At 41.0% G+C, this 23,288-nt stretch overlaps 7 protein-coding genes across 7 annotated transcripts; 5 read left to right on the plus strand and 2 right to left on the minus strand.

Annotated features, from left to right (window-relative positions):
- Positions 1 to 15: 15 nt before the first annotated feature.
- Positions 16 to 1,592, minus strand: BDB00DRAFT_871164 (inorganic pyrophosphatase; the record flags this gene model as incomplete). Its single annotated transcript, XM_053126795.1, has 7 exons — positions 16 to 96; positions 161 to 233; positions 317 to 402; positions 492 to 619; positions 694 to 1,030; positions 1,149 to 1,273; positions 1,385 to 1,592. 7 exons carry the CDS (start codon positions 1,590 to 1,592, stop codon positions 16 to 18), a joined length of 1,038 nt encoding a protein of 345 aa, XP_052980874.1.
- Positions 1,593 to 2,825: 1,233 nt separating this feature from the next.
- BDB00DRAFT_817481 (inorganic pyrophosphatase) lies at positions 2,826 to 4,516 on the minus strand. Its single transcript, XM_053123072.1, has 8 exons — positions 4,370 to 4,516; positions 4,149 to 4,270; positions 3,942 to 4,061; positions 3,640 to 3,856; positions 3,430 to 3,548; positions 3,261 to 3,343; positions 3,107 to 3,179; positions 2,826 to 3,006 (listed from the first exon to the last, which is right to left on the minus strand). Exons 1-8 carry the CDS (start codon positions 4,488 to 4,490, stop codon positions 2,941 to 2,943), a joined length of 921 nt encoding a protein of 306 aa, XP_052980875.1. The 5' UTR covers positions 4,491 to 4,516; the 3' UTR covers positions 2,826 to 2,940.
- Positions 4,517 to 6,470: 1,954 nt separating this feature from the next.
- On the plus strand, positions 6,471 to 8,051 carry BDB00DRAFT_296506 (uncharacterized protein). Its single transcript, XM_053116832.1, has 5 exons — positions 6,471 to 6,853; positions 6,951 to 7,072; positions 7,170 to 7,219; positions 7,305 to 7,476; positions 7,594 to 8,051. Exons 1-5 carry the CDS (start codon positions 6,590 to 6,592, stop codon positions 7,829 to 7,831), a joined length of 846 nt encoding a protein of 281 aa, XP_052980876.1. The 5' UTR covers positions 6,471 to 6,589; the 3' UTR covers positions 7,832 to 8,051.
- A 2,913-nt stretch (positions 8,052 to 10,964) lies between these two features.
- On the plus strand, positions 10,965 to 12,983 carry BDB00DRAFT_871167 (malate synthase A; the record flags this gene model as incomplete). The annotated part of the gene is made up of 5 exons (XM_053126796.1): positions 10,965 to 11,328; positions 11,430 to 11,574; positions 11,678 to 11,890; positions 11,943 to 12,365; positions 12,467 to 12,983. The coding sequence occupies 5 exons, from the start codon at positions 10,965 to 10,967 to the stop codon at positions 12,981 to 12,983; spliced, it is 1,662 nt and encodes a 553-aa protein (XP_052980877.1).
- Positions 12,984 to 15,344: 2,361 nt separating this feature from the next.
- BDB00DRAFT_871168 (glycosyl-transferase for dystroglycan-domain-containing protein) lies at positions 15,345 to 16,789 on the plus strand (the record flags this gene model as incomplete). The annotated part of the gene is made up of 3 exons (XM_053126797.1): positions 15,345 to 15,597; positions 15,669 to 16,522; positions 16,613 to 16,789. 3 exons carry the CDS (start codon positions 15,345 to 15,347, stop codon positions 16,787 to 16,789), a joined length of 1,284 nt encoding a protein of 427 aa, XP_052980878.1.
- A 101-nt stretch (positions 16,790 to 16,890) lies between these two features.
- On the plus strand, positions 16,891 to 17,979 carry BDB00DRAFT_296718 (uncharacterized protein). The gene is made up of 4 exons (XM_053116833.1): positions 16,891 to 17,342; positions 17,417 to 17,442; positions 17,543 to 17,867; positions 17,949 to 17,979. Exons 1-3 carry the CDS (start codon positions 16,992 to 16,994, stop codon positions 17,754 to 17,756), a joined length of 591 nt encoding a protein of 196 aa, XP_052980879.1. The 5' UTR covers positions 16,891 to 16,991; the 3' UTR covers positions 17,757 to 17,867; positions 17,949 to 17,979.
- On the plus strand, positions 17,799 to 23,250 carry BDB00DRAFT_871169 (P-loop containing nucleoside triphosphate hydrolase protein; the record flags this gene model as incomplete). The annotated part of the gene is made up of 15 exons (XM_053126798.1): positions 17,799 to 17,867; positions 17,949 to 18,183; positions 18,275 to 18,372; positions 18,814 to 19,101; positions 19,213 to 19,276; positions 19,350 to 19,534; positions 19,617 to 21,097; positions 21,194 to 21,390; positions 21,466 to 21,878; positions 21,976 to 22,008; positions 22,119 to 22,454; positions 22,564 to 22,683; positions 22,768 to 22,833; positions 22,914 to 23,023; positions 23,109 to 23,250. 15 exons carry the CDS (start codon positions 17,799 to 17,801, stop codon positions 23,248 to 23,250), a joined length of 3,837 nt encoding a protein of 1,278 aa, XP_052980880.1.
- Positions 23,251 to 23,288: the final 38 nt, after the last annotated feature.

The following is a 23,288-nucleotide window of genomic DNA, read 5'->3' on the forward strand; positions in this document are numbered from 1 at the left end:
TCGGAAGAACAACCGCTATGATTGGTCTTTCGAAGATGGTACAAAAGACCATCGTTGGTATTTTTCAGGTGGTGGCGTCGATGGTTGAGGATCGTTCTGTATATTGTTTGTGTCTAATATTAAACATACTCGTACGTTATTTACTCTTGTTTTCTTTTACCTTTGGCACGGACCGAACTTCGGGGCTATTCGCATTCACTTTGTACGGGGAATTTTTGTTCGTTAATGTTGCACTGCAGATTATGTTTAGTTTTTCCATTCCTAATGCCTCTACAACAGTAGCAATCCTCCAATATCGCTTTCTGCAACAACTCACGTTTGAATAACGTTTCTGTCTGTTTTTCCATTAATCAGTGCACGCCAAAGGCCATGTGTTTCATAAATGACGCTTGTCATGTACTCCTATTGAGAATATAATCAATTACCGTGATACTACGGAAGAGGATGGAAGTGATCCTCTTGGGCAGATGATCATTTAGCGATATAATTACCTTGTCCAGATACCTGTCAGCAAAACCAAATGTGTTTTGGTGCCCCGTGGAAGGAACTTTATAATCTCTATACCAGTTTCTGATTACATCTTGTAGACCTGGGTAATACTGCTCTACATCATCCATATCTAGCAAAAAGGTATCTTATTAGCTGCTACAATTGAAAGCATTTTGACATAATATCATTTCAGTGATACTTTACTATCTATATTCTGTGCCATGGGATCTTTAATATCGATGGTAACCACTTTCCAATCGGTGGCATGCTGATCAATAAGGCATAATCCACCCAGGATTTTGACTTGCTTGACTTGGCCAATGTAGCCGGGTGTCTCACTGAGTTCGACAACATCAATAGGATCATTATCACCCTTAGTACCCGTTTCAGGTGTTATGTAGTGTGGATCTTCAAAGGTTTGCATGAAAGCTCCATAGTTTACTGGATAACCTCGTATCGGAAACAGGTTGGGCAAAAAGCGAAGAGTTCCATTCTTTTCACAATCTTGTTTGATTGGATTCATGACAGTTTCTTTGTTGGTCTACAGTATGCCATGTTGCATACAACATAATCGGCCATTGGTATGTAGCTCAATTTCATGCATATGCAACAATAAGGTACCCGCCCATTACCCCCACCCTCTTCCCTATTATCTTTACCTCCCATTTCCCAAAGCTCCAACGAGGGATTTCGACCACCATGTTGAAGATATCAGGATCGCTTCTTGTCATCGGTTGAAGAGGAAGATCATGAAATATCGAAATTGGTACACCCTGACTGTTCTCTGTTTTACACAAAGTGCTTGTTTTAGTTCAGCGCCATAGCTACTACAGCCACTATGAGCCTACCGACAGCACTTTCAAACATGTAAGAAATCATGATGCTCGTAGCGTACCCAAGTACAATGTGAAGTCTTTGGTGTTAAGCGAGCCCTTGCTACGGATACGGTATAAACAATCGACGTCTGCACAGCGCTTTTCGTTATAGTGGTCGTCATCATTACTCAGTACAAGTTTTGGTTCTGGCAAGACAATACTGCTTGCGACGACAGTAGCAATGGTCTGAACAGCAAAAATCAATACTGTAGCTTTATATATATGCATTTTTGTATAAAATAAATAAATGAGAAAAGGAAAAGGAAGCAATGATAACTAGTTTACTACGGTCACGGTTTTAATTCAAGACTAATAATTAACTCCCACGAGTATCGTAAACCAATCCTCCCAAAGGACACTGTGTTCGATACTACACAATTTTTTAATTATAATTGATGTATACATTTTTAGACAAAGATGGGAGAAGTATCTAATGTGTATGATTTCACTTTTTTTTGCGCCCATTAAGCTCTTCTTTAATAAAAGAATAGCAAACCTAACATATGGGATATGATTTCCATTACATTTATGTGCAGCGTATGTAGTCGTCTCACGAAGAATTCAGGTGAATGTTAAATTATGTCGCTATGTATGTCATGCTATGTCATACTTGGGAAACCAGCCAAATAAAAAAAAATCGTTAAAAGATACGATCTGTCAGATTGGTCTTCTGTGTTTCACAAGGGTTCATATACAAACAGATCTAAACAAATCATTGGTTGTGATCCCTTTTCTTCCCAGTGGAGCCTAGCGAAGTCTTCATTATTTCTATGCGGATATGTTATTCGTTGTTAGTTGGTTCCTCAATTAACTAGCACGCTGTAAATGCGACGTATTAGTTTTCATAAACTAGCTCGATTGCAATTGTGCTCATTTCCAAGTCAAAGGCACAATCTATATGTGCGATTCTGATATGCATAATTATAAACAAATTTGCTTTTAGATGCCACCTTATAATACTATCCTGTGTATGTACCACAGGACAGAGCTAGTGCTTGTTGACATCCAAACATTTCGTCAAGCAATTGTCACAGTATTAATATGGTGGCATGGTAGTACTAATCTTAAGTACTACTTTGGCAAGTGCTCATTTTTCAGTAGTGACCAAGTTTTTTTTTTTGGGAAAAGCGAGTGCTCTGTTAACTACCTCCAAAACTGAGTACAAGCTGTCTTGTACCCATGTAGTTTTGAAGGAATACTACTTTAATAATTAGATTGATCAGCTTATAAGTAATGCTTACCTCATAAATTCAGGTTTTGAAGTGGAAGGATGTCGACTGAACGGGAGCGCAGGAGTACGGGGAAAGGAATAAGCGAACTGTATGTTGATCAAAGGCGAAAATGACCTATGCTCGATTAAACTCTCGAAAAGTAGCACACGTCTTGTCCATGTATACACATTTTGCTATTACTTTCTGCTACTATGGAACAAGTATGTGAAATTTTTTCAAGTAAATACAACGCATTTATTAACACCTTCAATTTAGATAGGGTGTGAGAAAAGAAAGATGCAGAAAGTACTAAGAATCGACAAATGATATATTCTATGCATTAAGACGAAAAGCATTCTCGCTGTCTAAACGAACGACCACTCTTGATACTTTTCGTCAATGGGTGCATCTGGGACAGGTTTCTTGTTGCCCTAAAACAATCCATAACCAATTTACAGCATCAGATCGAATTTTATACGGCGTAGCACGTTTATCCTTTTCGGAAAACTCGGTTAAAAGCCAATATTTTACCTTTGGAACCTTCTTTACTTCTTTGCTTTTTCTGTCTACATTGTTAGGTGATCCCTCAACTGACAAGTTCACGCTACATTGTAGTGTTTGAGATCAGCTCTTCTGAATAATTTCAATGCGTCAATAATGTATCTTTTTGACATAGAAAACTTACGTCTCAATTTCGCTCTTTGCTGTGCCATTGATCAGCATTTGCCAATAACCGTGAGTTTCTACCATAAGCTTCTCGATGGATTTCTATGTAGCGTTTAAAAAGTAGGGGTAAGGTTAAGATTTCATGTACAGTAGTAATGTTTCACAACATGTAAATGTAAAAAACTTACGTGGTTCTGATATGCGCCGTCATATCCAAATTCGTTTTCGGGTTTGCCCTGTGGCATCTTGTATACAGTCAGCCAGTGCTTGATGTCAGCCAAAAGCTTATCATCGATGTCATTAATATCTGAAAGATAACAGACAAACATATCATTTCATCGGAGTTAACAAATCTGTCAGATTCACTGACATAATGACCATATGCTATGTATGCATACCGTTCAAATGAGGTGCGCGTTCATCATTGATATCAATGGCAATTAACTTCCAATCCGTTTCGCCGTCGTCGATCATGAGCAACCCTCCCAGAAGCTTGACCTGCTTGACTTGGCCTGGGTATCCTACTTGCTGACCAATATCTAAAACATCCACAGGATCGTTATCGCCACCCTTGGTGTGAACATCCGGATGGGGTACGTCGGGCTTTTCCCAAGTCTATTGGATAACATGCTTTACGTTAATATGATAATGGCTCCTAGATTCTTGTCCAGGCTTGGTCTAATGGCGCCGAATATAGTACCTGAGGAATAGATCCGTAGTTTGCAGGATAACCATGGAATGGGAAAATATTTGCGATATAGCGAAGGCCGTTTTTATTGGTATCATGATAAATGGGATTGAACGGTTCCTCTCGATCAATCTTATACAAAGTTGGTATCATACATTGCAAAGGTAAGTACTAAGAACCAGTATCAGAAGTAAAATGATGTTTCTGCCGTATACTTGCCTCGAGCTTTGCGTTTTTCCACCGAGGGATCTCTACAACCATGTTATACACAGTAGCGTTTTTAGGATCCGGATGAAGAGGAACATCATGGAACGGTGAAATTGGCACACCATTTTCATTTTCTAACGAGATAGAAATAAGGTACGTTCATTATGCATTATTGAAAACCGATTTAATAAATTTCATTAGAGAATGGCTATTGAACAGGATAGATGGCTTACCAAGATAAACCCGGAACTTCTCAGTGTTCAAGGCACCGATCTGTCGAAGCTTATATTCGGCACCGAAGACACTGGAGGCAGCAGCTGCGAGTAGAATTCCAAAAGTAGCAGAAACTTTCATGTTGTCACAAAGATTGTAAAGAAAAGAAGCAAGTAAGATATTAAAACATTGGCAACGATGGTAGACGCTTCTTTTATACGTCTACGAGAAATAGATACCCTATGCAATCAAGGTTTCACCAATGTTGAACGCCAGAGTATGCACATACACGTGCGGGGCCTTAACTGACGCCACTGGCCCAAATCATTTAAGATGGTATAACATACCTGCCCGCACGTGTGAAATTGATGCAAGACGATGGCTAGCCCGCTAAATGCTGGTATTGACAATGACGCTTGATCTAGTACTTTTTTAGATTCTGATGTATGTGGTTCCTGAAACAATGTTTTACATCTCGTTCGACTGTCAGTTTTTATCGCCGTTGCTTCCTACCTATATAATGGTGGTACTACTAAAACCACTATTCCTATTTTCCTTGTGTGAACCTCCCTTCTCCCCAAGATATAAAGTTTTCTTCGCCGACAACAGATAATTTGCTTCATTTGTTGCAGATCCCAGCAAACTGGATTGATCTAAAAGTAACTCAGTTCGCCAAGCGACACTTTGGAATTTACCCCCTTGCAGATCATTGAAGAGGCGCGTCAACAAAGCATTTATATAAGCCAAACAAAACAAGTGTCATTGTACGATTTAAGAAGAGGCGCACACATGTTTGTTTAGAATACATGCACTGTTTACATCTGAAAGGCTGTATGCAAGCATATGTGCTCGGAACAATATGGTTTTTGATAAAAAAAACAATAGCTTTAGCTCATTACTGTTACACATGTCTGTTGCATTGATGATGAAACAATTGCATAGGCTACGATGCAGTCGTCAAGACGTACATACATAATTTCAACATTCCGATTAATAGATACATTAATCGAGAATCATCTAAATGTTTCGCACTAGTCTTTAAGCAGATTATTGGCTGTTAGTGAGCGGGAGTATAACACAAATGATCTGCTAATAATATGGCTCTGAAAGTCATCACTAAAAATTATAGCCAAATATAAAAGCAGGAGGTGAAAGGAAAAAAGGAAGTTGGGTAAATTTATGCTTGAGTGTCTAAGAATTCGCCCTCTTCTTTTGAAGTCGATAAAATAAGTTGAAAGCAATGCCACTTGTTGCATCGGAAAAATGGGCGAGCACGGGAGAAGTAAGTTCCTCTACCATGTTTTTCTGCTTTTTGTTGCAGTGAGAAATGATGAGAATTCAAACACCTGCGGCGCAACTGGATAAAAACCAGTAATGTGGCAATATGCAACAGCTGGCTCATAGTAACTCAGCTGCTTTGCTTTGTTTCTTCTGGAAAATCTTTTGTGATGCTTTTTTGACGCTGGTATCAATACAGTAGGGACTGGATAAGACAAATTGCATAGCTATGATTTTTGACGCTGATGGAAAATAACAAGATGAATTACAACAAGCTATGGATTGAAACTACTGATCCGCTATGGAGGGGTCGTCTGATAATGGAAGCGGCGCCAAAAGGAAGATTTTGCCAAGACCTACATATGCGTTTGTGCAGCATGTGAAAGTCGATCTTGCTGTCCGTGAATACCACAGGTTCCTACACTACAGAAAGAGTGGCAAACATTGCACTTTTTAAGAATAGTTTGGCATTTGCAGCAAAAAGACGAAGCAAAAGTTTGAAGCAGTAAAATATGAACTCCGGACTGAATTGCCGTGCTCCGCTATACATGTGCTATCATATAGTCAATGTGCGCAGCAGTAGCATGCAGTGTAAAGTTTTGTGTGCCGATGCTTTGGTATCGTCGTTGCCCAGCCCATTGTGCTTGTTTACATAATTGCAGGCTGCTTCACATAAGAGACTATTTAAATGAGAATCTATAGAATTGGACTCGTTTCGTTAAAGAAAGGGTACATCAGATCCCTTTCTTGCAGGGTATTTCGAGGATCTGTTACAAAATAAGCTTACACGAGGCCCATTGTTCTGGTACAACTCAGATTTTCCAGAGTAGTACACCGCAAGGTAAGACAGAGAGAGGCAACACTTATGAGAAAGAAGACCTGCTTTCTTGATTTCTCTTTTTCCTTTCCCTTTCCCTTTCCCTTCTTTTTCTTACGTAGTTTAATAAGAAATATCGCATTTCATGACGTACTCGGATGAGCGATTGGAGCCATCTCCTTATGCCATCATTCGGTGGTTTGGCTTTGATAAATTTATTCCTGAGGCAGCGGTGACTTCACACTGGGTTTCTTCAAACGTTTTTCTTTGTATACGCTCGATCGTTGCGTTGTACTCAACCATCGTCATCTGGACAAACATTGGATCCTCTGCGCGAGACGGAACGATTCAGAGCTTTTTTGCATTTTTTACAACCCTTACATTTATCGGCTTGCATGCATATCTTGTGGTAAAACACATCACAAAAAAAAACTGTTGACTTTTTCCCTTTGTGAGCGGAGAAGAGAAGTAGTGTTGGACAAAGCTAAAAAGATCAATTCTTGTAGACGGCGGTATATCATCATGTTAGATACATCTTAGCTAAGCGACAGCTTGTTTCTTTCTTTAATCAACCAGCGGTCCTTAATTACCTCTACTACTATCTCTACCACACAATTCTCGTGTTCAAGTATGTTATATAAATGAGAGCCAAACACAATGAACAGGAGGAGAAGCATTCCTTTTTTTTTAAAGCTAATAATATGCTGCTTTTTCAATTTGTATAGTATCATTACTCCTGTAGTGTATTGGGCCCTCTTGGCAGATGTCCAAGGACGTACGTACAGAGAAATGTCTTATCTGGGGAAACGTATATATTGTACAACTCACATTCAATACTTGTTTCGTTTAAAACTATATAGAGGGCAGCAATGCTTTGGGCGTTTGGTTGAACGTGTCTGTACACGGTGTATCTTTCTTTATGATGATGTCTGAAATGATATTCTGTCGTATCAAGATGCAGATGAATATAGTCCTGCTGATTGTGATCCATGTCATTTTGTACATGTTTTTAAGTTTCATCGTGCATGCTAGGTATGTAAGAGAAGTGATGATGAAGGTGGATTTAATGGATTGTTACACAGCATGGTCCGTTTTATTCCACATGCTTTATACTAAGAAATTCATAACCAACATAATTATATGCAACAGTGCAGGATTTTGGGTGTACCCTTTTCTTGACTGGGACCAAGGACCTGTTGCCGCTGGTCTTTATATTGGTGTGGGCGCGTGCTTTGTGGTTGTCTTTTTCCTCCAAATGTTGTTCCATTTAATTCGTGATTGGATCGCCAAGATAACTGGACGAGGCACCGTGGCAGTCAAGCATGAACAGCAACGGGAGCTGGAACAGCCGGAAATGGCTGAACGTCGGGATATTGAAGAGGCATAATTACCCTTATATTTACTACTCTACACTTTCTTCTAAACTGTAATTGTATAAGTATTGTACCTTTTAATATTAGCCCTACTCAGTGCTATGTACTGCTAGCTACATGTGAACATTTTATTTTCACATCATAATCCGCATAATGGAATACGCATACGAGGAAACAGCGCAACACGTATAAACCCCTAAACGCTTTTACATGCCTTTGAGTGCCTGTAGATTCGCACGAGATCTGCTTAGAAAGATGCCGAAAAGACATCCCAGGTATCCAAAGATGAATTACGGCATTTAAAGTTTTGGGATGATTGAATGTAGGTTTTTTCGTCGTCATTGCCTGATATTGAATCGTCTATCCATGTTACCCTTTATGATCGTGATTAATCTTTTGAACGGCTTGATACAGCGATGAAAAATTGAAAAACCTAACAGGAAGTAGTATTGAATTACCCTTTCCCCACAAAATTTAGTATACAAAACAAGAAAATGCAGAATGCCTCAACTTTCACTGTCAATTTCAGTACCTGTAGCAAACCAGCTGACGTTATGATCTCGGCATGTGGTGAGTACTTCATATTGTATTGTGAGCTGAATGCGCTACACATAATTCGTTTGATCATGAAAGGTGAAGAGAAAGAACATTATAGTTGTGTTTGGTCACTTGGGATAACCGATGCTTTTAAATGATCGAATAGCAGCTTTGTTGTCAATTACAGTATTGAATTTAAATCCACTACTGTATGCTTCTTCCAACGCCAGCTTCATCTTCTTTGTCACACTTTGGCTGCGTTCTATACCGAATCTGAGTAATATAAGCCCAAGAACTGCAGAGATCGCTTTTGAATCAATCGATGTCATTTCAGCTATAATCCATTGGACCTCCTTTAATTTCAAATATAGATTTCGTGAAATTAAGGGATTGTGAAAGTTAACGGATACTAGGACAGACTCCCATGCGCGGACGTTCCTTTATCCATGCACATTTTGGTGTTACACATATTTCCAACTCCCATATGGATCACATAATTCACATAGCGTACTTATCTTAATACATTTTATCTGGCCGGATTGATCTTTTACTCCGTATCCTATATCACTTGATCCTCATTTTTAATAATTTGCGTCAATAGACTCATTAAACGCACAGGCTTTAGTAGTTGCCAAGGATAAACCTTTTCTTATCAATACAGAGCAGATATAACTCCGTAAGGTTTCAACACTGAATGATCCTTTGAAAGTGAAATATCCGAGGGTTGAAAGTACGGATGTGAAATTAAAGGTGGTCCGCTGTACGATATTGGTTATTAGTGGTTGTTGCTGATGTTTAGGCTTGGTATATATGAGGATTAACAACATTGGGTCAGTTATAGAAGACTCGTCACATTGATTATTTGAGTGCAATAAAAGTTGAATATGTTTCATGGTTACTAATTGTTCGTAGTCACAATGCAAGTATGACGAGATATTATGTCTTTATTATACACACAGACCACATCGTATCCATAGTAGCGTTATATGTAGTTTCGCATAAATTTTTCGTTCATTGCTTCTGTCATCTCCACGAGCTCTAGTATAACGCATGGTTACATATAGATACCAGCAGAAACGAAACACCTACTGCTGCTCTTGATGAGAATGCTAACGTCTCAGATGGGCTTCTCTTATCTGATGAGGACGAGGATGTTGGAAGCTATGTTAAATATATTGATGGTTTTCGATGATGATGATGACGATAGACTTACTTTATGGGAACGATGTGAAGGATGTGAAATGAAATACAACAGTTGTTCTTGTTGTAATATTGGTGAACCACATAATACTATCTATAATGAGTAGCATGAAAAACTAGGCTTTTATCTTGAGCAGTGTATCCAATGTATATGCGCCTTTCAGCAACAACTCTGACAATGTTGATTCTTCGACATCCTTCCGCCTTTCGCGACCCAGATGCATTATATTAGTTTGCGCTCGGTATGTGATGTAATTGATGTCATGGTATTGAAACATGGAACCATTGTTGGTTACGTTCCAGTGCATACAAGAACTACTCTGTCAACAAGCCATCGGTTTATACACGTTTCCTTAGAAGGGCAGTATATGAGTCATTCAGATCTAGTCGCTTTACGCAAAAACGATCCGAAAAACCTGGAAAATCTCAAGTGGCATCGTTGTGGAAGCCGCAGAACTGTGAACGATGTACGTAGTTCTCATTACTGTGTTTGTCAAACAGCTTGATTCCTTCACTGATAACAGAATTTCCATATGTTGCTTTTCGTCGCGCAGGTGACAGGTCTGCAGAGCATTAATTTTATCGTGGGAAAATCCCTGCTCCTTTTTCTTCCGTTCTCTTATTCCGATTCTTTTTTCCTCGCTGCAATCCTTCTTGCAAGACTGCGAAGAATCGATTAAGCGGAATAGCAAAAGGTACACTACTCAGGGATACATATAATAATAATATGCTAGTACGAAGAAGAATCCCCGCCTTGTTTCCCGGTGGGTCAACGCTGTGTTGTTTGCTCATTAAAAATCGAATGCACGCGCGCGCTGTGTGTCATTGACGTATCTTGAAAGTACCTTTCAATTGGTTTGCTGGACAAAAAGTCCGCTCCACAATTTTCCGGATCAACCTTTTTGCTCGTTTCGGGAAGTGATGTCAGTGTCAAGCGGCGAGCACTTTGCGGGGTAGCGGATAATGTTATTGGCGACGGGCGGCATGAAACCATATCAAAGAATATTCGTGGTTGATATCGCTAAGCTTTTATACTATGCACGACTTGTTTTCTTTAGTTAGTCAATGACGTACTCACTCATACTAAGATTGGTCTAGCAGCTGGAATGATGAAGAAGACTGGAAAGAAAGAGAAGAGAAAGGACGGTGGCTAAACCATGTTGATCTGGTAATTTATAGACAATGTACATAAAAAAAGGATTTGACACGGTGGAAGAGAGAACTGAGTTTCACATTTCTCCATATTCTGCGTCCAATGATGAAAAGGTTTTGGAGTAGCGGTCCATCCAGAGAGCCGCATATATAAAGTGGCCTCGCGAGAACACGATCGCACAGTTTTGCATTGTCTTTTTCCTGCTCATTCCTCCTAATACTTTGTCTTATACGCCCAAAAAAAAGTTTACAAGAAAAATGACTCTATTCAACAACAACGTACCTGGTGTCTCTGTCTTGGGCACTGTTTCTACCAAGGAAGAAGCCGCCATCCTATCACCCGAAGCTCTGCAGTTCGTGGCAACATTGCACCGTCAGTTCAACCAAACTCGCAAGTCCTTGCTGGTCAAGCGTGCTGAGCGTCAGTTGGCTATTGATCAAGGCGAGCTGCCCGACTTTTTATCGGAAACCGCTTCCATCCGTCAAGATCCCAACTGGAAGGGTGCCTCTCTTGCTCCCGGTCTTGAAGATCGCCGTGTGGAAATTACTGGTCCAGTCGACCGCAAGATGGTGATCAACGCCCTCAATTCGGGTGCTTCCACGTTCATGGCAGACTTTGAAGGTATGCGGGAGGTGATTTGAATAAAAAAGAAAAATAGAGTGATCTGCTATCAAAATGTTGCCATACCTACTAACCGTCTCTTCTTGATATGATGTGCATAGATTCCAGCTCTCCCACTTGGGAAAACTGTCTCTCTGGTCAAGTTAACATGTACGATGCTATCCGTCGCACAATTACATTCACTAACCCTGATGGTAAAAAGTACGAGCTGCGCAAGGATAGTCAAATTGCCACTCTTCTCGTAAGGTAAGCTATCCGAATTACTTTTTTCCCGTGCAGTATTAGACTGAGATGGGTATGTGTCTCTTATCAAACATGAGCTAACATTGTGGTTATTGACCTTTTTTAGACCAAGAGGATGGCATATGGTTGAAAAGCACGTAATCATCGATGGTGAGCCTGCTTCTGCCTCGATTTTTGACTTTGGCATCTACTTCTTCCACAACGCAAAGGAACTTATTCAACTTGGGGCTGGTCCTTATTACTATTTGCCAAAGATGGAATCACATTTGGAAGCTAGGCAAGGCTTGGTTACAACTATTGTTTACCCTTTTTCCTTTATGTGGGAAAGTGTGATATAACAGTGCATTAAATGCGGTTATCTGATATTATAGACTGTGGAATGATATCTTCAATGCCGCACAAGATGCTCTTTCTGTACCACGCGGCACCATTCGCGGAACCGTTCTAATTGAAACCATCCTTGCTGCCTTTGAGATGGAAGAAATCATTTATGAGCTGCGACAGCACTCTGCAGGACTGAACTGCGGACGCTGGGATTACATTTTTAGCTTCATTAAACGATTCCGTGAGCATCCTGAGTTCGTGCTGCCCGACCGCTCGCAGGTTACCATGACCGTGCCCTTCATGGATGCCTATGTCCGTCTTTTGATCAAGACATGCCACAAGCGTGGTGTCCATGCCATGGGTGGTATGGCTGCGCAGATCCCTATCAAGAACAATCCACGAGCTAACGAAGCTGCCATGGCCAAGGTCACCGCCGATAAGTTCCGTGAAGTGAAGGCTGGCCACGATGGGTATGTGTCTATGAGGGGGGGTTAAATCTCACGCGTGGCAATAACAAATGAAGGAAGCAGGAAATATATCTAACCGAAGAAAAACTTATTTACAACCATAGCACTTGGGTGTGCCATCCAGCTTTGCTTAAGATTGCCATGGACGTCTTCAACGAACACATGCCCAAAGCAAACCAGCTTGAAGTGACCCGTGATGACGTTCAAGTCACTGCTGCCGACTTGTTGCATATTCCATCTGGTACGATTACTGAAGAAGGCATTCGTGACAACCTTCGCGTTGGACTTCAATATATGGAAGCTTGGATTCGAGGTGTTGGATGTGTTCCTTTGAACCACATGATGGAGGATGCCGCGACAGCCGAAATCTCTCGCTCACAGTTGTGGCAGTGGGCACGACACAAGGCAAAGACCGTCGAGGGCATTGTCATCACCCCAGAGCTCAACTTGAAACTGTTGGATGAAGTATGCGCACAAATCAAAGAGGAAATGGGTGGAGACAAATACGCTGCAAGCAAGTTTGAGATCGCAAAGAAGGCTTTTGCCACCAATGTAACTGGTGAACATTACGACGAGTTTTTAACAACCTTGCTCTACGATGATATCGTCACTATCGCTTAGAAAAACACTTGTAAATTTTTCCATACCCATACTTTTTTTTCCTTTTGTTTATCTAGCTCGTTTTTAAAAACAGTTCCAGAAAGAACAATAAATTTGTACATAACCTTCTTGACTCTGTTGCCTCAATTGCTATGCTATATTTGCTCAGTCTATAATTCTTGCCAAAAAAAGGAAGCGTGTCGTACAGCGAGTTTCCTCGTGTCACTCATGACTTCATTAGGTTCCCGGATTACATAAGCTTACGTAACATGACCTAGGAGGATTGTTGCTGCATGCTTCTCGTATCATGTTTCCCTTTGCTACTGGTTCAATTAAATAGTACTGTTGAATTCTTGAAAATCGTATTAGATATTCCAATTTTATTTACGGGCGAAAGCTTGGCCGTCCAATTCAGTGGCTTGACAATGCTCTATTGACCTACAGTAAAATAATGTGCTGCATAAAATCAGGGATGTCCGGACATGATATCCATCCATGTTGCACCTTTCTTTTTCTTGCGTGATGTCACATCATCGAGCTGTTATAGAGAAAATAACTGTGCTATGTAGAGTAAGAACTAGCAACAATATAGCGTATGCATGATAAGTCTAGATCACGCCCTAAATATACAGGAGTTTCGTAACATACGCATAACCACGCCGATTGAATATCTTCGAAAAACACGTACACACAAAATCTGCTAGCACTTCTAGGGGAAATGCAGATCTTTTGGTTGTAGATGTAATTTGGCGTATCCTTAAAAACATACACTCGTGGATTTTGTGTGACACTATGTTCAACGCGCAGATCATATAAACTTGAATAATAGCGACACTCAGGTAATATATTGATGAGTGTAGCTGAAAGAGAGGACGGTGTATACACTACAAAATACCATGACTAGTAGTGGTTCTCTCTTTCTAGCATAGTATCAGCTTATCTAGGATATAATACAATCTTTCTTTTCTGTCGATCGATATCATATAGAGAGAGACTGTTACTTTATTAATTTTGCCCTGCCTGTTACTTAATTTAACACCATCGATGATTGATCGAGCGCATAGATAATACATTTATGCACGAAACAGCTTCACAGCTTTGACTGATTTATCACTATGCGTGCTGCTGCTGCTGCTGCTGTGCTTTCTTGCAGTATACAAAGAGGTGCTCACTCTTGCCACAGTATTTTCTGTCATTTTTTGTTGCAAAGGTACGATTTAAACTCGTTTTTTTATTAGCCCCTTTCACATTAAGTTCGCTATGTTAATAATTTTGGATAGAGCTTCCCAAAGAGTTGCCGCAGGCAGTTTTCACTTTCGTAGTATATACCCGTAAGCACTTCTGCAGCAGTATCAAGCGTGCAGTAGTAAAGAGGACCGCATCATTATCATGGCTTATCTATATAGTACGTTGCGTGTTGCACCAAGCGCAACGCAAGGGATATGCCGGGGAGAAGGAAAAATCAAAAGCCAGGGTCGCCTATATGGGGATATCTTGTATATGGGGGGCGATCTGCTGAATTTGTTGCGATCGAAGTTTACGATAAACAATCGCTATCACATAGTCTTTGATTATCTAGCGGTATATCGGACCGTTGATGATGAGCATTTAAGATTTCTTGATGCTAAAGTGGCCAATTGCTTTGGGAAAAAGCTGGAGTTGGTATTATGTGCAAGCTTACAACGGTTCTTTCTTTCATCGTTGCTGCCACCTATAACCATGTTCAAGGAGACCAACTCAAGCTATTATGGGTGCGAGGAGGAATCGTTCGTACCTGCTGCAGCAGGTGTGTCTATGCTTTAACGGTCGAGACCGTTAATCAAGTCTTTTTGGTGCCAGAACTTGCTGGTAGGGCACGTTACAACAAACTTTCTACACTTGCTTGCAAAGTAAATCTCTATCAGAAAATGTTGGAAGAGAAGAACTGATACTAACATTGATATTGCAAAATGTCTCGTTTAAATATAGATTGCGTTGTTCACCAGGCATTGTTGCCGTCGCTCACTACTAATTTCTGTGCTCGTACTACCCCTTAGCCATTTGCTTTGTCTTTTGTTAGAGCTATTCTTCAACTATGTGATCGCACGTTCTCTTGTTGTCATTACCATCAACGTTTTTGGACACCTAAAGGTTAAGAAAAAATTGCTCCTATTTTCGCAAATAAAAGCCCCTTATCCTAGAGAAGCACTTTTTTCGCAAGCCAATGACTACTCTCCCCTCGGAGAATCAGCGCCCATTTACCATATTATGAATATTATGCCGTTCGCCCTTGCAGCAGCATTATGTATCTCTTTCTTTCTCTCTTTTATACTTGACCCCGAAAAGAAAAAGAGAAAAACTTACTGGTTGTTCATGCTTCTTTCTTTTCTTTCATCCAAAATCATGGCACCGTCCAAATCTATCAAATATTTACTTTTCATTTACGTTGCTGGCTCGCTATTTTATGCTACGTTTCACGTTCTTCAGTTGAGCCAGAACAGTCCCCCTGTACCGCGACATGTCCGTCCTGGTGGTCGAATTGCACCTCGTTCTGCTCAAGATGAACCAATGTTCCAGCAACAACAGCATGTTCTCGCAACAACAACAACAACAGCAGCAACTCATCGAGGACGGCAGCAGCAGCAGCCCACTCTGAGTGCGTAACAAGATGAATGATGTCAAAATACAATCATCTGACCAACTCTTTTTCTTCACTCTGGGTTTTAGATGACTTGACCATGTCGAAAGTATTCTACAGCTCCATGGGCAGCCAGAAAAACGTCCACCCGTACTTTTTTAAATCGAAAGCGACACATAGCAACGACGACATAACCATCGCAACACTTGTCACGCCAAACCGTTTCCATGTTCTGAGTCGTCTTGCAACCAACTATGGAGGACCCATCTCCGCCGCCATTCATATCAGCAATACGGATGACGGCCAGGACGCATTGACGGAGCTGTATCAGCTTATGGAAAACAGTCCCGACATGCAGCAGCACGTCGACGTGCATTTGATTATCGACGATTATGACCGCCAATTCAACATGTGGAGAAACGTGGCGAAACTATTCGCCCAAACCGAGTATGTCATGATGCTTGATGTCGATTTTCATGTTTGCACCAAATTCCCGTCGTCCCTGCGTCTGCTTGCGCCAGATCTAAAGCAAAAACTAGATTCGGGCCGAGCAGCACTAGTAGTGCCTGCGTTTGAGTACCTGGATCAGCAGGATGGTGAAGACTGGCGTCATTTTCCATCGCGTAAGGACCAGCTTATGCAGCAGCCCATTGACATGTTCCATCGCTCATGGACTCGCGGCCACGGCTCGACAAACTACACAAAGTGGTATCAGGCAACAGAGCCGTACAAAGTGGTCGATTATAACTATTCGTACGAGCCCTATGTGATTATAAAAAAACAGGGGACACCCTGGTGCGACGAGCGCTTTATCGGGTACGGCGCCAATAAAGCAGCGTGTTTGTACGAGATCTATCTTTCTGGCATCGAGTACTGGGTCCTGCCCAACGATTTCATCATCCACCAGACACACCATTACCCAGAACAAACACGTAATAAAGAGGTAAACGGCATCCTCTTTGTTCTTGTTCCTTTTTTTCTTTGTAAAGCGCGCTATTACCAACTCATATGTTTATGTACTTGAATATTATAGCGCTGGTATAATCGGAAGCTATACACGAATTTCAGGGAGGAGTTGTGCCTTAGATACGCCCGAAAGATGATGGCAGATGGCGAGTGGGAGACGGCCAGGGCAGATAACCTCAAAGTCGAGTGTGCTAAAATCAAGGGATTTGCTACTACTATACAAAGAATTGGCGAAGTAGAGTAATTTTCATTAGTTTATATAATTGCATATCCCGTTTATTACAATTCCCCCCATCATCACCTTTTTTAATTATCACAACAGCCCTTACACCTATAGAGATAATCCTTCGGCTTTTCCAGCATACCCCATCCCGACATCTTCTTTTCAATCCATGTAATTACAAAAAAAAGTTGCTAGTCATCTATTCTATGAGCAGAAGCTGTTAATGATATACAGCAATCAAAAGAGCGGGTTTCATTGTCGGCTTCACCAAATTTGGCTGTGTCACGCTTGCAGAGTTGGCGGGAGCTCATCATCCGCCGATTGTTTTTCATTGGACACAATGATTACCATGAACTTGCTGCTGTTTCGAATTGTCAAACACAAAACATCCGTAATTTCTTTGTTTATTAGTATATCAAATTTCAAGCTCTTTCTTTTTCTCGTTTTTCTTTCACTTTTTCAACCTGCTTTTTTCTTATCGCAACAACAACCACAACTACTATTTTATACTCTCATTTTGATGGATTCAGAAGAGTACCAGCCGTCGTGGATCCGCAACTGTTCCCAAAATTGGGTAAGAAGGAAATAAAGAAAAGCTACAAGCACGTAGTTATGTTCACTGATACCTCAATCAAAAACATTATATAGGAGCCTTACGGCTGTTTGGATGATGTGTAATGTGCATTATTTTCATGCTACTGCAAATAAAAAACAATGCAAGCATTATGTGAACATAGCGACTCATCATCATCTACCTATCGTCCTTTCTACTAGACATTTAAAGCTTATCCCTACACTTTTTCTGATTTTACTTGCTCCACTCCGTCTTTACATCCTGCTCTTCAAACGTGACCCTCTCACCCATGATGTGGCACAAAGTCGGCTTTATTTTGTTAAACTTGCAAGTAACACACACATAAAATCATGTGCCTACAGACTATCATACAGCTCTACCGCTACAGAAATAAAGAGCAGCCCAGCTGATTAGTGATTTGTTTTATAGGTAACCTTGCTTTTGCTGCTGTTCACAATGATTGCCGACCTAATTTTAACACAAACACAATATTTTACCGTTCAAACTATAAACATTGCCACCATGGTTAGTATTATGAAACTTTAAACTTTCTTTTAGCGGGATACTAAATGAGAAGGACTAACCTTGGATTTATTTTTATATTAGCTGCTGGCTATTGTCCTTCACCATGTTGAACATACACGGAACTCGACCGGATCTGGCATATTATTGTTCTACTGGCTTTTCACTACGCTTGTGAACGGATACCGATTGTGGGCTGGCGGTGAGATAAGCGTCCAACACATGGGCTTGTTTACAACGACATACGTACTATCATGCCTCATGTTTATCCTTGAAAATTGCAAGTGCCCTACGAAACAACAAGCATTTCAGCTCCATAGTGAGCATGAGGTAGTTACTATAGAACAGGAAAGCATCTTTGGCACAGACAAGAAGAGTCTACTAAGCAATAAAATTTCCGGTAAATGTAGAGCGGTTATCCCCCAGCAAATTCAAACATATTTGGAAGGCTCACTTTTTCCTGGATGAGCTCGTGGATGCAACCATCGTCACTAAACAACTTCTGGTGGTAGATATTGTAGTAGATATAAGCGGTATTTTATGACAAAAATGTATTATGTTTTAATATGGTGCAATCTGTTCGATAGGAGAGTAGAAGAACAAGCCTCAACTTTGTTTCAAGAGCGATGGGCGATTGAACAGGAAAAGCACAGGTAACTTCTTTTTGCCAGTAATACTCTTATCATAATCTATAATTAAAACAAGAAAAACTTGTTATATATCAACGATCTTAACAGGTTGTATATTTTTCACATTTTAGTCCTTCACTACTTCGGGCGCTAATACTAAACTACCCGATCATGCGTCAGTTACTTGGAGGATGTGTAAGCCTAAAAACAAATAATTGCTCCATATATAAAAGTAGAAAAACTCTGTACGTTATGTCGAATAACAATCAGCTGGTTAACTTGTATTTATCACTATGTCATCCTTACTTGCTACTTACTAGGTATTGAAACTGCTACATGATACGCTACAGTTTGCACAACCGCTGTTATTGTATATGTTAATGGATTGGGTGGCAAACCACACAGCCCTTACCCAGCAAATCCCTGAGCCGTTGTACAAGGGTGCATCAATTGCGTTTTACATGTTTTCCGTTTCAGTTGTGCAATCATTACTTTTGCAACAGTTTCTTCATCGGTCTGCTTCATGCTCTTCTCAGCTGCGCTCCTTACTCGTCAATGCACTGTGTCGCAAATCTTTGTCGGCTGTTGACACGCCATCGGTCAATATGGTAAATATACTGATTGCGCATAGATGTGCTCTCTTTTCCGCTTTCTACAACAAAACATTAGGGCTCACAAGGTGCTCATCGTTATGCATTTCCATCACTGTATACGATCAGATAGAAGCATACATAAGAGGAGATGTGCAGACGTTGGCCGATACATGCGGTAGTCTATACACAGGTAGAGGGAAAAAATAGCTTAATTTCTTCCGTAAATTGATAAGCTGATAAATCAACTTGCACTCGGTATGTAGGTTGGAGTGCGCCATTGCAGATAGCGCTGGGACTATCTGCACTTCACTATATGTTTGGATTCACTGGATGGGCTGGTGCAGGCATAATGCTTCTCGCAGTCCCTGCGAAGTTATTGCTCGCACATTTGTTGCATTACTTTCAAAACGTCTATGATATCAACCAAAACAACCGATTATGCATCATGGTAAGATTATCCCATCTGTTTAATCCCAATAATAAGACTTAAAGATGATGCTGATCACTCAAATTCGTAATAAAATCCGCAGCGTGACATGCTACGTGGTATACGTACAGTCAAACTGTACGCTTGGGAAAGGCCTTTCATGATAAAGGCGATCGGCTTGCAGAACAACGAGGTCAAGGCATTAAGACGAATCGGCGGTATTGCAACAGTGAAATGTGCGTTATTTTCGACCAGTTACATGCCTCTTATCGCATCTTTTACGACGTTCGTTTTCGCATCCATCATCCAGCATCAAACACTCACCAATCAAACGCTACTTGTCACTATCGTCATCTTTGACTTGCTGTGGAAGCCTATATCTGACATTTCTAAGTTTTCGCAGCTTGTTGTCCGATCGAGCCAATCACTCAAAAGCATAGAATCGTACCTGTCTCTTCCGGATGTTTTCGCTCCGGCAGATAACATCATTACTACGGCCGTGTCTCAAACCTATAGCAACAGCATCAACAGCAGCAGCCACAACTACTACCAGCAGCAACGGGAGCATAACGACCTGCCACTTATCGAAGCGCATTATGCTGCATTTGATTCCACCACATTACAACTTACGGACTTGACTATATGTAAAGGAGAGCTGGTTGGTGTTGTCGGCAGCAAACGTACTGCACTAATTAACGCATTACTCGGACAATTGCCAAAGACGCAAGGCGAGCTTACTATCCGCGGTTCTATTGCCTACGTTTCTCGCGATCCATGGATTTTTGACTCGAATCTACAAGACAACATTGTGTTTGGCCAGCGATGGGATCCCTTGTTCTACCGCAATGTCCTTGACATCTGTGAGATATCAGAAGAAAGAGGCGTTTACGAACAAAAGGCGCGGATTTCCTTAGCTCGTGCTCTATATAGCCGTGCTGACATTTACTTATTCGATGATCCTTTTACACACATGCATCCCCAGCTCGGTCGACGCCTATTCAATCGTGTTATACAAGGTCATTTACAAACTAAAACCCGCGTTCTAATCACGCATACATTCTCATGTCTACACCAATTGGAACGTATCATTATGCTATGGAACGGCGAGATGGTTATGGATGGAACGTTCGGTGACCTGATGAGCAAACAGCGAGGGCGGTTGTACCATATCATGGCAACAGAAGACAACAACAACAACAGCGTAAAGGATACAGCAGCATCAGCAGTTGACCGTGGTTCCAGCATCATCGACAAAAACGACCACGACGGTGACAAGGATGAGATTGATAAGGAAGAACACCGCTCAGAATGCTGGTCAACATATGCAAAGTCATGTTCGCTGATGGCTGTGGTCATGGTTTTACTGCTACAATCAATGAGCCAGCTCGCCAAAGTCGGGTCATACATGTGGTTGAACTACGGACGAATCATGTCAAGTGACGCATTCTCCTTTTTGGGCACGTTTGCTGCCATTGTCGTCTCCTCTGTCCTTGTACATACCTTACAGTGTATATTTTTGTGGATTGTCTGTGCAGTATGCTCGGCAAAATCGTTTCACACCGACCTACTTTGCAACATCATGAGGTAGGTGACACGAAGAAAAAAACTGAATCATGTCAAGTGCATTGTTATTTACTATTTTGTCATATGCTAAAATATTCGAATCACGTTTGTCATCAGAGCGCCGACATGTGTCTTCGGAAACAATGCAGCAACACAAAACACTCTGCACAGACTGAGCGCGAATATGAAAACCGTAAACCAAGCCTTGCCAAAACTCTTCCATCGCTACCTTGTGGTCATTGCTTCCGTCACATCAGCTTTGGCCGTTATTGCATTTTCCACACCATTCATCATTCTCGTTTTGATTCCACTAGGTAATAATGGACACTTTAGCTGTACATTTTTTTTTATCAATAATCCAACTAACAGGCTATTTACATACTATGCAGGATTTTGCTACTGCTTTTTACGGCGCCAATACCTTGCCGCCTCATTACGGTATCACAATATGGTTGCTGCGAGCGATGCCCGTATTGACGCTGCTGTGAGGGAGATGGTCAGTGGCGCGGTAACTATTCGGACCTGTAATCAAACCCAGCGATTCCTTGCCGATGGGGAAGCCAAAGTTGCCAATACCGAACGGGCATTTTGCTTAGTTTCTTCCTGTGATCGATGGATTGCCGTCCGTGCAGAATTTTTGGGCTCACTTGCTCTGTTGAGTGCTGCCTTGTTTGCCGTATTAGACGTCGTGTACGGTGCTGCTCCTGTGATCGATGCAGGATTGGTCGGATTGAGTCTTTATTATGCAATGAGTATTCCGCGCTCCTTGGAGTCTAGCATTTGTCTTCACCGAGATATCGAGGTAATGTGAATGGCATCTTACGCCCTTACGATTATTTAGGGATTCGAAAAAAAATACTCAAACTATTTCTCCCACGATTTTATTTTGTTGCCATCAGCTAAAGATGGCGTCGGTTGCCCATATAAAAAAGGTAATTGTATATGTCTCCTTATTGTTTTAAATCTGATAAATCATAAGGTATTGAAAACAACTGAAACATTCATGTTTTACTCTGTGATTGCACGATGTTCCACATAACAGGTCTTACCACGTGAACCTAATGACCGTACAGATACTATCTCAGTGAGCTCAAGCTGGCCCGATTATGGCAGGGTCTCGTTCGAGAAATACACGTCTGCGTCATTATCCGATGCCACTTTTACAATAAATCCTGGTGAAAGAATCAGTGTCGTCGGCGGTAATATTGGTATAGACTTACTACGGGAACATAATCAAACAACAGGAACCACTACAGGCAATATTGATATCGACGGCATCGATATTCATACGTTACGATTACACGATTTACGATCTAGAATTAACATGATAACAGCAGATGCTGTGTTATTCAATGAAGCCACACTGCGTGAAAATTTAGTAAGTTACTACTAATACTACTACTACTACATTGTTTACCGATTAACTTTTTCCTTGAACAAAGAGTGTGCTAATGAAAAATGTTCTTTTGTAAATGAAAAACCGAAAGGATCCATGCGGCCACCGTGATGATTTAGCGATGTGGGAAGCCTTAAATCTTGTGCAAATCGATGTTCAAAGCCTAGATTTACCGGTCTCTGAGCAAAGATTTTCTAACGAACAGTGCTGGGTAAGCAATACCTCCTAAAGCTGAAACTTATGCAAGATAATGTTGATTTACTTTGTTCTACGAATGTTCTTTTTGATAAAAAAGCTTATTTCACTTGCTCGAGCCCTACTTAGACGTACTCGAATAGTCGTTATCGAGGAGCCTGACGAGGTACTAGCAGTCAAAAAGTTGCAGAACAAAAACCGTGCATGTATAACACATGATGACTAATATATATCTATTCATGTCAGATGGACGTCGAAACGGACGAGTTGGTACAACGGATTCTTCAGCAACAGTTCAACAATTGCACGCGCATAATTATTGCACGAAAACTCGACACCGTTATGGAATCTGATAGGTAAGTTTGCTCGTGCGAAAGAACCCCATTCTCAAAAGCGTTTACACTCTTATTAATTGTCTCTTGTTTTTCTTGTACACTTAAGAGTGCTCGTCATTGATCAAGTTGGCCGAGTTAGTGCATTTGACACGCCTCATGCTATATTAAAACACAAGGGATCGTTGTTGCATGCACTTGGATCATCTCTAGTATGGGATGGGTATACTGCTGCTGACGCTGTATTGTAATTTAGTCAAAAATGCACAAAGATGATATAATGAAAGTG

Source organism: Zychaea mexicana (assembly GCF_025766255.1).
Source record: "Zychaea mexicana strain RSA 1403 chromosome Unknown BDB00scaffold_26, whole genome shotgun sequence".
In the NCBI taxonomy this organism is placed as follows: domain Eukaryota; kingdom Fungi; phylum Mucoromycota; class Mucoromycetes; order Mucorales; family Lichtheimiaceae; genus Zychaea; species Zychaea mexicana.

Coding starts and splice junctions, on each gene's coding strand:
- BDB00DRAFT_817481 (XM_053123072.1), bottom strand. CDS start 4,490: ATGAAAGTTTCTGCTACTTTTGGAATTCTACTCGCAGCTGCTGCCTCC. Junction 4,062..4,148: donor GGAAAAACGCAAAGCTCGAG/GCAAGTATACGG, acceptor ACTTTGTATAAG/ATTGATCGAGAGGAACCGTT. Junction 3,344..3,429: donor ACGGCGCATATCAGAACCAC/GTAAGTTTTTTA, acceptor AACGCTACATAG/AAATCCATCGAGAAGCTTAT.
- BDB00DRAFT_296506 (XM_053116832.1), top strand. CDS start 6,590: ATGACGTACTCGGATGAGCGATTGGAGCCATCTCCTTATGCCATCATT. Junction 6,854..6,950: donor GCTTGCATGCATATCTTGTG/GTAAAACACATC, acceptor CAATTCTTGTAG/ACGGCGGTATATCATCATGT. Junction 7,477..7,593: donor AGTTTCATCGTGCATGCTAG/GTATGTAAGAGA, acceptor TATATGCAACAG/TGCAGGATTTTGGGTGTACC.
- BDB00DRAFT_296718 (XM_053116833.1), top strand. CDS start 16,992: ATGATATACAGCAATCAAAAGAGCGGGTTTCATTGTCGGCTTCACCAA. Junction 17,343..17,416: donor GCAACTGTTCCCAAAATTGG/GTAAGAAGGAAA, acceptor AACATTATATAG/GAGCCTTACGGCTGTTTGGA. Junction 17,443..17,542: donor TACGGCTGTTTGGATGATGT/GTAATGTGCATT, acceptor CCTTTCTACTAG/ACATTTAAAGCTTATCCCTA.